At 49.5% G+C, this 15,703-nt stretch overlaps 1 protein-coding gene across 2 annotated transcripts in view; it reads right to left on the bottom strand.

Annotated features, from left to right (window-relative positions):
* Positions 1-15,703, bottom strand: part of CPXM1 (carboxypeptidase X, M14 family member 1) — a 33,876-nt gene that overhangs the window by 6,454 nt on the left and 11,719 nt on the right. For both annotated transcript variants that reach the window (XR_014515542.1, XM_083458705.1), the window contains exons 3-11: positions 14,797-14,906; positions 11,881-12,020; positions 11,658-11,742; positions 9,038-9,188; positions 7,758-7,846; positions 6,521-6,644; positions 4,324-4,520; positions 3,237-3,416; positions 629-926 (exon numbers count right to left, since the gene is read on the bottom strand). Coding sequence is in view for 1 of the 2 variants with exons in the window: in XM_083458705.1 (XP_083314831.1) it covers positions 629-926; positions 3,237-3,416; positions 4,324-4,520; positions 6,521-6,644; positions 7,758-7,846; positions 9,038-9,188; positions 11,658-11,742; positions 11,881-12,020; positions 14,797-14,906 (1,374 nt within the window). In the remaining variant the exon portion in view is untranslated. The remainder of the gene's footprint in view (positions 1-628; positions 927-3,236; positions 3,417-4,323; positions 4,521-6,520; positions 6,645-7,757; positions 7,847-9,037; positions 9,189-11,657; positions 11,743-11,880; positions 12,021-14,796; positions 14,907-15,703) is intronic.

Raw genomic sequence — 15,703 nt, 5'->3', positions numbered from 1 at the left:
TCTCCACCCCCATCATTCCGCCCAGAAACTGAGATCCAGCGCCGAGGGCCTTCTGGCGGTTCCCTCATTGAGAGAAGTGAGGTTACAGGGAACCAGGCAGAGGGCCTTCTTGGTAGTGGCACCTGCCCTGTGGAATGCCCTCCCACCAGATGTCAAAGAGAACAACAACTACCAGACTTTTAGAAGACATCTGAAGGCAGCCCTGTTTAGGGAAGCTTTTAATGTTTGATGTATTACAGTATTTTAATATTTTTTGGAAGCTGCCCAGAGTGGCTGGGGAAGCCCAGCCAGATGGGCGGGGTATAAATAATAAATTATTATTATTATTATTATTATTATTATTATTATTATTATTATTTCACTTTAATCATTTTCTGGATTCACTCAATATCTGTAAGAAATTCTACTTTTCCCACATAAATTTTGATGTATCCCATAAAGATAGCCCACTCCTTATTCACTTTTTGTACCACATCTCCTCTTATGCTCCCTGTTAGTTTGGCAATATGGAAGTATAAGGAAGCATTAACTGAAATATGGCACACTGGTGTCCACAAACAATCCCATCCCACTGGGGACAGTGGGGTTCTGAGATAACATATGGGATCCCTGCCCCCAATCCACTCACTTCCAGGCACCGTGTGCCAGTTCGCCCCGTTGATGATGTTGCCTTCCCTCATGAAGTCATCGTAGTGGCAGAGGCGCCGGTCGTCGTCCACCATGGCCAAGTTGGAGGTGGCGTAGACTGTTGCCAGCCACCGGAAGACGGCGTCGTCGGCTGTGGGAGTCAGCTCCTGGGCCTTCCAGTAGGTGCGCGTCATGTCGAAGGGGTAGGTGACCACCAGCTCCCCTCCGTGCAGGTTGGCGCTCAGCATGAAAGGGTAGCGCTGCATCCAGTTGATGACTGCCCGAGTCTCTGGGGCCACCTGTTACAGCAGAAACAGGGTTAGTATGCTTGGCGCTGTGGGTTAAACCACAGAGCCGAAGACTTGCCGATCAGAAGGTCGGCGGTTCGAATCCCCGCGGCAGGGTGAGCTCCCGTTGCTCAGTCCCTGCTCCTGCCAACCTAGCAGTTCAAAAGCACGTCAAAGTGCAAGTAGATAAATAGGTACCACTCCAGCGGGAAGGTAAACGGTGTTTCCGTGCACTGCTCTGGTTCTCCAGAAGCGGCTTAGTCCTGCTGGCCACATGACCCAGAAGCTGTAGGCCAGCCCCCTCGGCCAATAAAGCGAGATGAGTGCCGCAACCCCATAGCCGGCCATGACTGGACCTAATGGTCAGGGGTCCCTTTACCTTTTACTTCATGTTGCGTCCGCTTCAGGTTGCATTTTTGGGGGTTGCGGACTGCCGAAACCCGGAAGTACCAGAACGGGTTACTTCCGGGTGTTGGCAATCGCGCATGCGCAGAAACGCTAAATCATGCTTTGCGCATGCGCAGAAGCACCGAATCGCAAGGCGCGGGTTGCGAATGCTGCGGGTTGTGACCATGCATCCCACACGGATCACGTTCGCAACCCGAGCATCCGCTGTACGTCCCTGGTTACAGGCAGCCCGGTCACGGGGATTCAGGCATGGCGTTTGCAATCGCACCGATGCTGCTTGTGCACGATGGGGTTTCATGCCGGGGTGCGTGTGGGATGCCTGAGGAGCAGTGCAAGGATGGCCCTATTATGAGGCAGAGTGAAGCAGCTCCCTCGGGCGGCAGATGCTGAAGTGCAGGGAGGAGATGGAGACAGGAGTGCCCTATACTCCCTTTGCTTTTCTGCTGAAGAATACAATGAAATTAATGAACTCTTTCAGAAGACCATGGAGGGTTATGTTATCCACAGACTCCAAAGGATTCAGAATAATTCTCTCTGGTAAGTTACAGATAGGTAGCCGTGTTGGTCTGCCATAGTCAAAATAAAAAAATTCCTTCCAGTAGCACCTTAAAGACCAACTAAGTTAGTTCTTGGTATGAGCTTTCGTGTGCATGCACACTTCTGAAGAAGTGTATCTGAAGAAGTGTGCATGCACACGAAAGCTCATACCAAGGTATCTGAAGAAGTGTGCATGCACACGAAAGCTCATACCAAGGTATCTGAAGAAGTGTGCATGCACACGAAAGCTCATACCAAGGTATCTGAAGAAGTGTGCATGCACACGAAAGCTCATACCAAGGTATCTGAAGAAGTGTGCATGCACACGAAAGCTCATACCAAGGTATCTGAAGAAGTGTGCATGCACACGAAAGCTCATACCAAGGTATCTGAAGAAGTGTGCATGCACACGAAAGCTCATACCAAGGTATCTGAAGAAGTGTGCATGCACACGAAAGCTCATACCAAGGTATCTGAAGAAGTGTGCATGCACATGAAAGCTCATACCAAGAACTAACTTAGTTGGTCTTTAAGGTGCTACTGGAAGGAATTTTTTTATTCTCTCTGGCAAGTCTTCCAGTGGTTCGTACAGTGGAACCTTGGTTGTCAAACGTACAGTGGTACCTCTGGATGCGAATGGGATCCGTTCCGGAGCCCCATTCGCATCCTGAGTAGAACGTAATACGCATCTGTGCGTGTGCGGGTTGCGTTTTGCCGCTTCCGCTCATGCGTGTGACGTCACTTTGAGCGGATAGGAAGTTCCTACAGAGGGTGGTGAATACAGCACAAGATATTATGGGCTGTCCCGTGAATCCACTGGATGAAATAGCGGAAGAACGTTGCCTCAGGAGAGTGAGGAAAATTCTCAGGCATGATTCACACCCTGGCCGGCACTTTCTTGCTCTCCTGCCCTTGGGCAGAAGATATAGAAGCATAATTAGTTGCACCAACAGGGTAAAGAACAGCTTCTATCCGTGGGCTGTTAGGCTGCTGAATGAAAAGATAACAACAGGGCAACGGACTTTTGGGTTTGGTGGGTGTGCGTCAGTAAACGAGGGGAATTAAGACTAAGACAGCTGAGTGGGGGGGGGGGTGCTCGTGTAATCTCACTGTATACAAGTTGTACAAGTGACAATAAAGTATTTCAATATTTCAATTTCTGTATGCGAGAAGACGCCATCTTGCCCTTCACCTCTGGCAATGAAATCTCTTGGCCCTGAGAGGACATCACTGCTGCTGCTGAAGGCTTGGAGAAGGCATTCAGGCTGATGTGGGGCAGATGTGAGCTGTGCTGGCCTTAAATATGACGCCAACCAGGACTCATCTGCCCATACCCGGGGGTCAGAGGGATGGGGGCAGATCCGTGATGAGGCTCACCGTGGCATTGGGGAAAGTGTAATACTCTGGGATGGGGATGTAGTGGTTGGGGAACTTGTGTGGCACCATCTCGTTGTCCTCTGCATCCCACAGGGCCGTGTTGAGGTCAGCAAAGTTGTGGTTGAGGTCGAAGCCTTCGTATGTCCACCGGCCCATCGCCCAGCCGGACAGCTCAGAGCCCTACGCGGGAAGGAAGGGAAGAACGTCAGGGCATGGCTTTGCGTGATAACCCCTTTCTGCCTTCTCTACTCAGCTTCTGGGGATACGGGTGGCGCTGTGGTCTAAACCACCGAAGAAGAAGAAGAGATTGGATTTGATATCCCGCTTTATCACTACCCGAAGGAGTCTCAAAGCGGCTAACATTCTCCTTTCCCTTCCTCCCCCACAACAAACACTCTGTGAGGTGAGTGGGGCTGAGAGACTTCAGAGAAGTGTGACTGGCCCAAGGTCACCCAGCAGCTGCATGTGGAGGAGCGGAGACGCGAACCCGGTTTCCCAGATTACGAGCCTACCGCTCTTAACCACTACACCACACTGGCACACCGAGCCTCCTGGGCTTGCCGATCAGAAGGTCGGCGGTTCGAATCCCTGTGACGGGGTGAGCTCCCATTGTTCGGTCCCTGCTCCTGCCAACCTAGCCGTTCGAAAGCACGCCAGTGCAAGTAGATAAATAGGTACCGCTGCGGCAGGAAGGTAACCTTCCCAGCAGAGCGGTAGCTACTTAACTACTTGCACCTATTTATCTACTTGCACTTTGACGTGCTTTTGAACTGCTAGGTTGGCAGGAGCAGGGACAGAGCAACGGGAGCTCACCCTGTTGTGGGGATTCGAACCACCGACCTTCTGATCGGCAAGTCTTAGGCTCTGTGGTTTAACCCACAGCTCCACCTGTGTCCCACCTTCCGTCTTAGCCAGGTTTTAAACTGCCCCGCACGTGACATCCCAGATGCCCTTGGAGCACCAGTGCAGAGACCCGGAGGTCAAGCTGACTGAGAGAGGCACATAATGCCGCGCCCATAGGTTGACCATAGCGTTTTCTTGCGCTCTCCTGCTAACATCCCTGCGCCAGTGCCTCTGCTCCACCCACCAGTTTGTAGGCTGTCTCGTAGCCGTCCGGGTTCATGGAGGGCAGCAGGTGGATTCGGGTCTCAGTGACCAGGCGTACGATGCGAGGGTTGCCCTGCTTGTACTCGTGGCAGAGGTATTCCATCAGGTTGAGCAGCAGCTCCCGGCCCAGAGCCTCGTTGCCATGCATGCCAGCGACGTAGCGGAACTCGGGCTCCCCTGGAGAAGAGCGCAAGAGAGCATGTCAAGAAGGCTTTCCAGAAGGGGATATTGAAATCAGAAGAGAGCGGGTCGTGATGGCTTTTCAGGAAGGGTATGCTGAATCGAGAAGAGCTTTTCCCCGCCCCCCTAGATTTTATTAAAGTTTGAAAAAGGGTGTTCAAAAGGTTGGGATCGAAGGGTGCATGGCTGTTGTGTCCGCCCTGCCACAACGGGCTGGAAGTGCGCCCTGAGGAGGTACAGTGGACGCTCAGGTTGCGAACATGATCCATTTGTGATGCATGTTCTCAACCTGCAGTGTTCACAACCTGCAGCGGCGCGTATGCGCACGCGTGGGTTGCGATTTGGCGCTTCTGTGCATGCGCACCGCCGAAACCTGGAAGTAACCTGTTCCGGTACTTCTGGGTTTCGGCGGGTCCGTAACCCAAAAAAACACAACCTGAAGCATCTGTAACCCAAGGTATGACTGTATACAGTGGTGCCCCGCAAGACGAATGCCTCGCAAGACGGAAAACCCGCTAGACGAAAGGGTTTTCCGTTTTTGAGCTGCTTCGCAAGACGAATTTCCCTATGGGCTTGCTTCGCAAGACGAAAACGTCTTGCGAGTGTTCCGATTTTTCCCCGCTTCCCCCCTTTTTCTAAGCTGCTAAGCCGCTAATAGCCTTTTAGCCGCTAAGCCGCTAAGCCTTTAATAGCCGCTAATCCGTTAAACCGCTAACAGCGCTAATCCGCTAAGCCGCTAATAGGGTTGCTTCGCAAGACGAAAAAACCGCTAGACGAAGAGACTCGCGGAACAGATTATTTTCGTCTTGCGAGGCACCACTGTATGGGCAATCTTTCTGGAAGATATTTGTATTTTGTGGTGTTAGTGATCTGACATGGTTCTCCTTCCTTTCCCCTATCTTTTATTAAGCTCTTTGACGGCATCAGAACAGCCTCTAACGTCCTAATCTGTTGGAAGGGATAGTGATGAGTACCTTCTTTGATGTTGGACATTGTTTTGAGAAAGTGAGGCATTGGGAGAAGGTGATTAATGAATAATCTGCACGGAGCTAGTGATCTGCAAGCCACACAGGTTTGCTATCTGAGGTCCAGCTCCGAGGGCCTTCTGGCGGTTCCCTCACTGCGAGAAGCCAAGTTACAGGGAACCAGGCAGAGGGCCTTCTCAGTGGTGGCACCAGCCCTAGTGGAACGCCCTCCCACCAGATGTCAAAGAGAACAACAACTACCAGACTTTTAGAAGACATCTGAAGGCAGCCCTGTTTAGGGAAGCTTTTAATGTTTAATGTTCTTGTTGTTTAGTCGTGTCCGACTCTTCGTGACTCCATGGACCAGAGCACGCCAGGCACTTCTGTCTTCCACTGCCTCCCACAGTTTGGTCAAACTCATGCTAGTAGTTTCGAGAACACTGTCCAACCACCTCATCCTCTGTCATCCCCTTCTCTTTGTGCCCTCCATCTTTCCCAACATCAGGGTCTTTTCCAGGGAGTCTTTTCTTCTCATGAGGTGCCCAAAGTCTTGGAGCCTCAGCTTCAGGATCTGTCCTTCCAGTGAGCACTCAGGGCTGGTTTCCTTCAGAATGGAGAGGTTTGATCTTCTTGCAGTCCATGGGACTCTCAAGAGTCTCCTCCAACACCATAATTCAAAAGCATCAATTCTTAATTCTTAATGTTTAATTGACTAATGTATTTTAATATTCTGCTGGAAGCCACCCAGAGTGGCCGGGGAAAAACAGCCAGATGGGTGGGGTGGGGTGTAAATGATAAATTTGAAGGGTGTATGCCTGTTATGTCCTCCTCATGCTACCCAGCTGGTGCCCCCCGATAAATGCGCCCTGGGCCATCGCTCCAGCAGCACCCCAAGCTAAACCACTGCCTTGAAGTAGCAGACAAGTCAGGTAAGAGTGGCAGATCAGGATGCTTGCAAAGGCTTGTCTGAACCCAGAGTCATTCCAAGCTGCTATGAAATTGGCTTGGATGAGGCTCAGCTCCTTCACTCACCAACTTCATGCTGTCCAGGGTTGTCGGAAATCTCCATGACGTACATTTTCAGTCCCAGGTAGCTCTTCCCAATGCTGTATACCCGGGTAATGTTGGGACAGGCGTCGTTCACCTTCTTCATCAGCTGCGCGGGGGGAAATGTCACATGTCATTCTCCCAGTTCTGGTCTCCGCCATCAAGGCTGGCCCAAGACATTTTGCTGCCTGAGGCAAAGGGCAAAATGGCACCCACAATGGCCCACACCCATTCCACATACTGTAATGGATTGCGATGGCGCCGGATTTAGGATGGGGCAGGCAATTACCCCGAACAGGGCACCAATCCAACAGGGTGCATAATTATAATGATAATACGGCAAAAGTATCGTTAGCCCAGAAATGGAAACAAGAAGAAATCCCGATGAAAGAAGAATGGCAGACGAAATTAATGGACTATGCAGAATTGGACAAAATGACAGGAAGGATTCGAAGCTTGCGGGACCAGAGATTTACAGAAGATTGGAAGAAGTATATGAATTATTTGAAGAGCAACTGCAATCAACAAATTACGCTGGTAGGACTACAAGAAGTTTTGTAAGGAGAAATATACAAAGTGTTACAAAGTAGAAAAAGATAGAGATATTGGTTATGAGTTTGAAATGTAATAGGGAAAATAAGAAATGCATACTTAGAGATTAGACTGGAAAATTTTCAGACCAGACTGATGGAAGTCAAAAAAACTGAGTAAGATGTAAAAGTATGTTTAATTACGGTTGAAAACAATATGTAAAAAAACTAATAAAAATTTATATAATAATAAAAAAACATAATTATAATGATAATAATACCTACCTTTATACAGGTACCTACTCAAAGTTAGGCCCCTGGTCAGACAAGTGATTGGGTTGTAGCTTCCAGGTCAAGTTACAGGGAACCAGGCAGAGGGCCTTCTCGTTAGTGGCACCTGCCCTGTGGAACGCCCTCCCACCAGATGTCAAAGAGAACAACAACTACCAAACTTTTAGAAGACATCTGAAGGCAGCCCTGTTTAGGGAAGCTTTTAATGTTTAATGTATTGCAGTATTTTAATATTTTTTGGAAGCCACCCAGAGTGGCTGGGGTATACATAATAAATTATTATTATTATTATTATTATTATTATTATTATTATTATTAGTACATGGGAAGCCCCACACAGAGTGCACTGCAAGCTTTTCACAGCCCTAGAGATGTTTCTTTCTCTGCATCTTGCAACCCACCTTCCTCATGTCCTTGTAGTTGTGGTGCCTGAAGTCCAATTTGTCTGTGGTCACAGGCGCTGCGTCCCACAAGTAGATGTTGTTGGGGTCTGGAAAGACAAGAGGGAGGAGGATGACAAAGCTTTGGGTAACACATTTCACTGGCTGCCCAGCTGTTTTGGCAACAGGGAAGGGGCAACTAGAGCGGTTGGTTGGATGAGAGAAAGGAAGGAAGCACTTTTTGGTAAAGTGAGCAACTCGGCCCCAACCAACCAATACAGACGTAGCCAGGTCCCAGGACATAGGGGTGAAATTGGTTGCCTTTGCTTTTCGAGGCAATCCTCACTTGCTTTTCCTAAACAAATATGCAAAGCAATCAATGAGCTATCTTTAGCTCTGCAACCTCTGTTCACTCCTCCTCTTGCTCTGGGCACCATAAGGATGTAAGAAGAGGCTGCAGGATCAGGCCAATGTCCCATCCAGTCCTGTTCTCACAGTGGCCAGCTGGATGCCTGGGGAAACCCATAAGAATGATTCAAATGCTGCTGCCTCCAGCTGTGGAGGGCAGAGCGTACAGTGGTACTTAAGAACTTAATTTGTTCTGGAGGTCCGTTCTTAACCTGAAACTGTTCTTAACCTGAAGCACCACTTTAGCTAATGGGGCCTCCCGCTGCTGCCGCGCCACCAGAGCACGATTTCTGTTCTCATACTGAAGCAAAGTTCTTAACCTGAGGTACTACGTCTGGGTTAGCGGAGTCTGTAACCTGAAGCATCTGTAACCTGAAGCGTATGTAACCCGAGGTACTACTGTGGCTAGCAGCCTTTGATAGCCCTCTCTTCTGTGAATTTCTCTACTTCTCTTTTAAAGCTATCTAATTCAGAAAACGGCAGCTACACTGGTGACTGGGAGCGGCCGCCAAGATCATATAACACCGGTCCTGAAAGACCTACATTGGCTCCCAGTACGTTTCCGAGCACAATTCAAAGTGCTGACTTTTAAAGCCCTAAATGGCATCGGGCTAGTATACCTGAAGGGGCGTCTCCAACCAGTGGCGTAGCGTGGGTTGTCAGCACCCGGGGCAAGGCAAGTAATTTGCGCCCCCTAACCCGTGAGCCAGGTAGGGGCAGAGAGCTGCAAGTGCGAGCGCGCCCCCCCCGATGTTGCGCCCAGTGCCACCGGCCCCCCTGCACCCCCCACGCTACGCCACTGTCTCCACCCCCATCATTCAGTCCGAAAACTGAGGTCCGGCTCCAAGCCTGGAGCCAGGAATGCCCACGAGATTCGAACACAGGACCCTCACCTGGCACTACGCAACCCAGGACCTCCAGCCTCAGGCAGATGGTCCCATTCTCAAACCACGTTTGGGGGTTGATGCGGATGTATCGGGCCACCACTGAAGTGGGGAAGAGGCCAAGGACTGGTGTCTCGGGGTCCTTGTTTCCGGCGAAGACCTGGAGCGGGTGAGAGAGAGGGAGTCATTTTGAGGCTACCCATCCAGCAAAATAGAATCATAGCATTGTAGAGTTGGAAGGGATCCTGAGGGTCATCTAGTCCAACCCCCTGCAATGCGGGAAACTCAAGCATCCCTGACAGATGGCCACTCAACCTTTGCTTAAAAGCCTCCAAGGAAGGAGAGTCTGGACAACTCTTACGGTCAGAAAGTTCTTCCTGATCTTTAGTTGGAATCTCCTTCCTTGTAACTTGAAGCCATGGGTTCGAGTCCTGCCCTCCAGGGCAGGAGAAAACAAACTTGCTCCATCTTCCATATGACAGCCCTTCAGATATTTGATGATGCCTCTCATATCTCCTCTTTTCACTGGCTCCCGGTGGAGTAAAGGGTCAGGTTTAAGGTCCTGGTTTTGACCTTTAAAGCCCTATGCGGCCTAGGACCCTGTACCTACGGGACCGCCTCTCCTTGTATGCCCCACAGAGGACCTTAAGGTCCACAAATAACAACACTTTGGAGGTCCCGAGCCTCAAGGAGGTTAGATTGGTTTCAGCTAGGACCAGGGCCTTTTCAGCACTGGCCCTGACGTGGTGGAACGCTCTGTCACAAGAGACTAGGGCCCTGCGGGACTTGACATCTTTCTGCAGGGCCTGCAAGACAGAGCTGTTCCACCTGGCCTTTGGGTCGGACTCAGTCTGACCCTTATGTTTCCCTCCCCTTATGGTCTTGATTTATCAGCTACTTTAAAATGAGGCTTCATTTTAAATTGCATTTTAACCTGTATTTTAAATTGGTTCCCCTCCTCTCTCCCCCCCCCCATTATGTTTTTACTGTGATTTTATTGGTGTTAGCTGCCCTGAGCCCGGCTCTGGCCGGGGAGGGCGGGGTATAAATAAAATTTATTATTATTATTATTTTCCAGGTTAAACATACCCAGGTCCTTCAACCGTTCCTCATAAGGCTTGGTTTCCAGACCTTTTTTCCAGACTTCTGTTGATGCAACCTAGAATAGCATTAGCTTTTTTTGTTGCTGCATCACACTGTGAACTCATGTTAAGCCTGTGGTCCGACTAAGACCCCTAGAAATTAAGCAACGAGTCTGGTTCTCTGGAAAAAGCTTTGTAGTTCAACACAGCTGGAGGCACCAGGTCAGGGAAAGCAGCAATGTGTGATCGTATCTTGAACCCGGGACCTTGTGCATGCAAGGGGAGGTGCTCCTGCACATTTCCAGGGCTTCATTTCCTGTAATTCAGCATTTCCTACACTGACTGGCAGCAGCTCTCCAAGATTTCAGGCAGGACTCTCTCCTGCCAAGATGCCAGTGAGGAATGAACTTGAGATGTTCCGCATGCCAAGCAGATGTTCTGCCGCTGAGCTACTGCTCCCTCCCTAAAGGGAGGCAGTGAGGCCCCTGGTTTCCTTTGGCAAAAGGGCACAGAGGCCCTTGATTTCCCTTTGGTTGGCTTGGCACATCCTCCTGGCACAAGACCCAGGTTTGGATCTCTGCGGCTGCCCTGGTGCCAAGACCCAGCTCAGTCAAACTATTGTTCATTTGCTTCTTGAGGACGGAGGGTTGCTCTTAATGCTGAAAAGGCCACATGGAACACTTCAGGTTATGTGTACATGGCGATGTGTGCATTGCCAGCCTTGCGGAAGAAGTGCCAGAGTTTGGACAGGGTAAGGGATTCTGAGAATCACAGCTCCCACTGCAATTATAAGAAGAAGAAAAGGAGTTTCTATCCCGTATGACCTCCAAGGAAAACTTGACAAAGTTCAGGCAGTGCCCTGAGGGCATCTTGGTTAGAAAGAAAAGGCATAGAACTGGAAGCAACCATGAGGGTCATCTAGTCCAACCCACTGCAATGCGAGACTCTTGTCCAACTTGGGACTTGAACCCACGACTTTAAGAGTCTCATGCTGTACTATTAAAACAGCACACAAGAACTAAGATAGCAAGCAAGCAGATCCTTAACTCAGAGCCCCACCAATTTAATCAAACAAAGCTTTTGAATTGATTAATCTACTGATTCAGACTCACAGCTTTTCTGGTTTGGGATTTAGGTTTTCTCAAGGCTGCCTGCTCCTAGGCCAGTCTGCCCATTTATGAGGGTTGAAATCTATAAAGCCCATTCTTTGGCTGCTCACTGCTCTCTGCAGTTAAAGTGGGTAACAGTGGCTGAAAGTCTGGTCCTCTTTGTGGTGGCACCCCAACTCTTGGATACTCAACTGATACCAGAGAAACTGGCATTGTAAGTCCAGCCAATCGAAGAGCCCGGCACCCAAAGTCCAGCCAACTGGACAGTCTGGCACCCCAAGTCCAGCCAATCAGAGACCCCGGCACCCCAAGTCCAGCCAATTAGAGAGCCTGGCATCACCAAGTCCAGCCAATCAGAGAGAACCAGGGATTCTAGGCCCAGGCAATCGGAGAGCCTGGCATCTCATCCAGGACCCCTGAGGACCCGAGTGGACTCACCATCTCCTCACTCCCATTCATGCACGGCTGCCAGCTGTGAGTGTCGTTGCTGAACTGGATCTTATATGACGTCACCCAGTCATATCTGGTGGAAGAAAAGCAGACTGAACAGGCGAATGCACAAAGGTAAATCAATTAGGGGCTGGGAAATCTAATGAACCCCTAGGAATCCTTTTCAGCCCATGGTCCACATTCGCTCATGGGGAAACATCCCGGGGCTTACGTCCAAATGGAGTTCAGGCCTTGTGTGATGACCCCGGTGAAACGGGTCGGCTGCCGGGCATCCACCTCCAGCCATTGGTTCTTGTTTTCATGCCCAGCGCACCAGCCGCCGTCGTAGAAATCGCCATCGTTGATGCCGGACTAGAGCAGAGGAAAGCAGAGAAGAGTTGGGGTTTTGGCTGAGGACGCAGGACGCAGGACGCAATCAAAGGAGTTTTTTGCTGAGAGCAGAGATTGGGTTCTGGTAGCTGAATTGGCAGGGAGGGTGTATGCGTGACAGGGGCCAGCCATACAATTGCAACAACACACCACTGGAACGGAGAGGTGCACTCCAGGTTCCTCTGCAATCTTGCAAGCAATGTTGCAAATGCACACAGTCTGTGTTGCGAGCCAGGATGCTCTAGAGTGGTGCAATATTCCTGGGTTGCGCTAGCTTACCCTGAGTCATACCATGGGTTCATCTGGCTTGTAAAGGTAAAGGGACCCCTGACCATTAGGTCCAGTCATGGCCGACTCTGGGGTTGCAGCACTCATCTCGCTTTATTGGCCGAGGAAGCCGGCGTACAGCTTCCGGGTCAGGTGGCCAGCATGACTAATCCGCTTCTGGCGAACCAGAGCAGCGCACAGAAACACTGTTTACCTTCCTGCCAGAGCGGTACCTATTTATCTACTTGCACTTTGACGTGCTTTCGAACTGCTAGGTTGGCAGGAGCAGGGTCCAAGCAATAGGAGCTCACCCCGTCGCGGGGATTTGAACCGCCGATCTTCTGATCAGCAAGTCCTAGGCTCTGTGGTTTAACCCACAGCGCCACCTGCGTCCCATCTGGCTTGGCATCATCTATAAGTAACCAAAGAATTAAACCCCTGTGTTGCAAACAATTATCAGTAATATCCAAGGCAACACCATGACCAAGTACAACAATGCAATATCAATATAAACTCTTTATATAATCTATACGGAACATTGAGCAATATGAAAAACCAAATAAACAGAAATCTTATAAATCTCTGAAAGTCACAAAATGTGCACTCTTGATGGATCCTCTTGAAAACATAGAACCAAATAAATATAAGTCTTATAAGTTTTTGAAAGTCTTTGTAGACTATGCAAGTCTCTGAAAGAAGCAATGGGTCAGATTCTTATCTGATGAAAACAAGCTGTAAAGCTTTGTTTTATGACGTCCAACACTGCCGAAGTGGTCCGCAAAGAGACGTAGTGAACAGTGATTCCGGATATACCAACTGTTTCGTAGAATTCTTCTTCAGCACAGCAGAAGGATTCAGAAATGCTTCATAAATCCGTCTATGCTATGGAGCAGTGGTCATAAAATTATGTAACCACTTGGGTCATCGTATTGCCTTGGATGTTACTGATAATTGTTTGCAACACAGGGGTTTAATTGTTTGGCATCATCTATGGCAGTGGTCCCCAAACTTTCTCGGGCCACCGCCCCCTTGGTTCCACAAACTCATCCCCAGTGCTCCCGACCCTATAAAAAGCATTATTCAAAACTGCAGTACACACAACCCACTAAGGAAAATAACACCAGGGATCCGTGGGAAGCTCGGAAGCAGGACCCAAAACAGTGGCATAGCATTGTTTGCTGGCACCCGGGAGAGGCATCAGTCCATCCCTCTCTGCCAATGTGGCCCCACCCCCATGGGAGCAAAGCAGAGCCATGCTGGGAGAGATCATCAGGGGGGTTGGCTTGGGTGTTCATCAATATGCAGATGATACCCTGCTCTACCTCTCTTTCAAATCAGAACCAGTGAAGGCAGTGAAGGTCCTGTGTGAGTGTCTGGAGGCGGTTGGAGGATGGATGGCGGCTAACAGATTGAGGTTGACAAGACAGAAGTCCTCTTTTGGGGGACAGGAGGCAGGCGGGTGTGGAGGACTCCCTGGTCCTGAATGTGCCCCTGTGTCATTCTGGACTCACAGCTGTCCATGGAGGCGCAGGTTAATTCTGTGTCCAGGGCAGCTGTTTACCAGCTCCATTTGGTACACAGGCTGAAACCCTACCTGGCCACAGACTGTCTCGCCAGAGTGGTGCATGCTCTGGTTGTCTCCCACTTGGACTACTGCAATGCACTCTACATGAGGCTACCTTTGAAGGTGACCCGGAAACTACAACTAATCCAGAATGCAGCAGCTAGACTGGTGACTGGGAGCGGCCGCCGAGACCACATAACACCAAGTCTTGAAAGACCTACATTGGCTCCCAGTACAGTTCTGAGCACAATTCAAAATGTTGGTGCTGACCTTGAAAGCCCTAAACGGCCTCGGCTCAGTAGACCTGAAGGAGCGTCTCCACCCCCATCATTCTGCCCAGACACTGAGGTCCAGCGCCGAGGGCCTTCTGGCGGTTCCCTCGCTGCGAGAAGCCAAGTTACAGGGAACCAGGCAGAGGGCCTTCTTGGTAGTGGCACCCACCCTGTGGAATGCCCTCCCACCAGATGTCAAAGAGAAGAACAACTACCAGATTTTTAGAAGACATCTGAAGGCAGCCCTGTTTAGGGAAGCTTTTAATGTTTAACAGACTACTGTATTTTAATACTTTGTTGGAAGCTGCCCAGAGTGGCTGGGGAAACCCAGCCAGATGGGTGGGGTATAAATAATAAATTCTGTTCTATTCTATTCTATTTTTCCTGCCTGCCTGCACAAGAGGAAGCCCGGCTGGCCGACACGGCCCTTGGTGGGTGGGAAGGAGCACCAGGTGTGTGTGGGCACCTGGTTTGTGCCCGCTCAAAAATTGTGCGCCCGGGCCCATGCTACACCCCTGTCCCAAACACAAGAGCAACTCTGCCCTCCTGCGATCAGTGATGTCACAAGCCAGAGTCCTGCACCCAGCCCACCTTGATCTTCCCCAACTGCTCCTCCTGTTGGTGGGTGAGGGCACTGCAAGCTGTGTGTGTTCACCTGTATGTTGAGTCTCCCACGATGGGGTCCGAGGCCCATTCGCTTGTAGCTAGAAGCCCGGAGCTGGAAGTCTTTCACCCTCAGAGACTCGAGGCCCAGTGGGGGGCATTCTGGTTAGAAATGGGAAAGAAAGAGGAGGAGGAGAGTGAGATGGGAGACAAAGAGAGGGGGGTGGAATCAACAAAATTCTCGAGATATGAGGATTTTCCCCCAATGACTGGTGCCCCTTTGCTGGTGCCTGCTAGATGCCAAACATATCTTGGGAACAGTGGTCTGTTGGTGGTACTAGGAATGGTAACTCTGTGAAGGGTTCTCCACAGTTCCCAGGATTCTTTGCGGGAGGGCATTGATGTGCTATAAATGTTTGGTGTGTCGTCTTCTTCTTCTTTGGCGATCACTCATAGCCGAGTAAGACTGTCTTCCATAGAGTATTGTTAGACCAGAAATGGAAGCAAGAAGAAATTCCAACAAAAGAAGAATGGCAGACAAAATTATTGGGCTACGCAGAATTGGACAAAATGACAGGAAAGATTTGAAACCTGCGGGACCAGAGATTTACAGAAGATTGGAAGAAGTAAATGAATTATTTGAAGAGCAACTGTAATCAACAAATTACGCTAGTTGGACTACAAGAAGTTTTGTAAGGAGAAATATACAAAGTGTTACAAAGCAGAGATATTGGTTATGAGTTTGAAATGTAATAGGGAAAACAAGAAATGCATACTAAGAGATTAGAGTGGAAAATTTTCAGACAGGACTGATGGAAGTCAAAAAAATTGAATAAGATGTAAAAGTATGTTTAATTACTGTTGAAAATGATATGTTAAAAAACTAATAAAATTATATATGTGTGTCTGTCTATCTATCGATCTATCTATCTATCTATCTATCTATCTATCTATCTATC

Source organism: Podarcis liolepis, assembly GCF_965112155.1.
Source record: "Podarcis liolepis genome assembly, chromosome: 9".
In the NCBI taxonomy this organism is placed as follows: Eukaryota; Metazoa; Chordata; class Lepidosauria; order Squamata; family Lacertidae; genus Podarcis; species Podarcis liolepis.
Note: the sequence above shows the minus strand (reverse complement) of the source record. Positions and strands in the feature narration are given on the sequence as shown.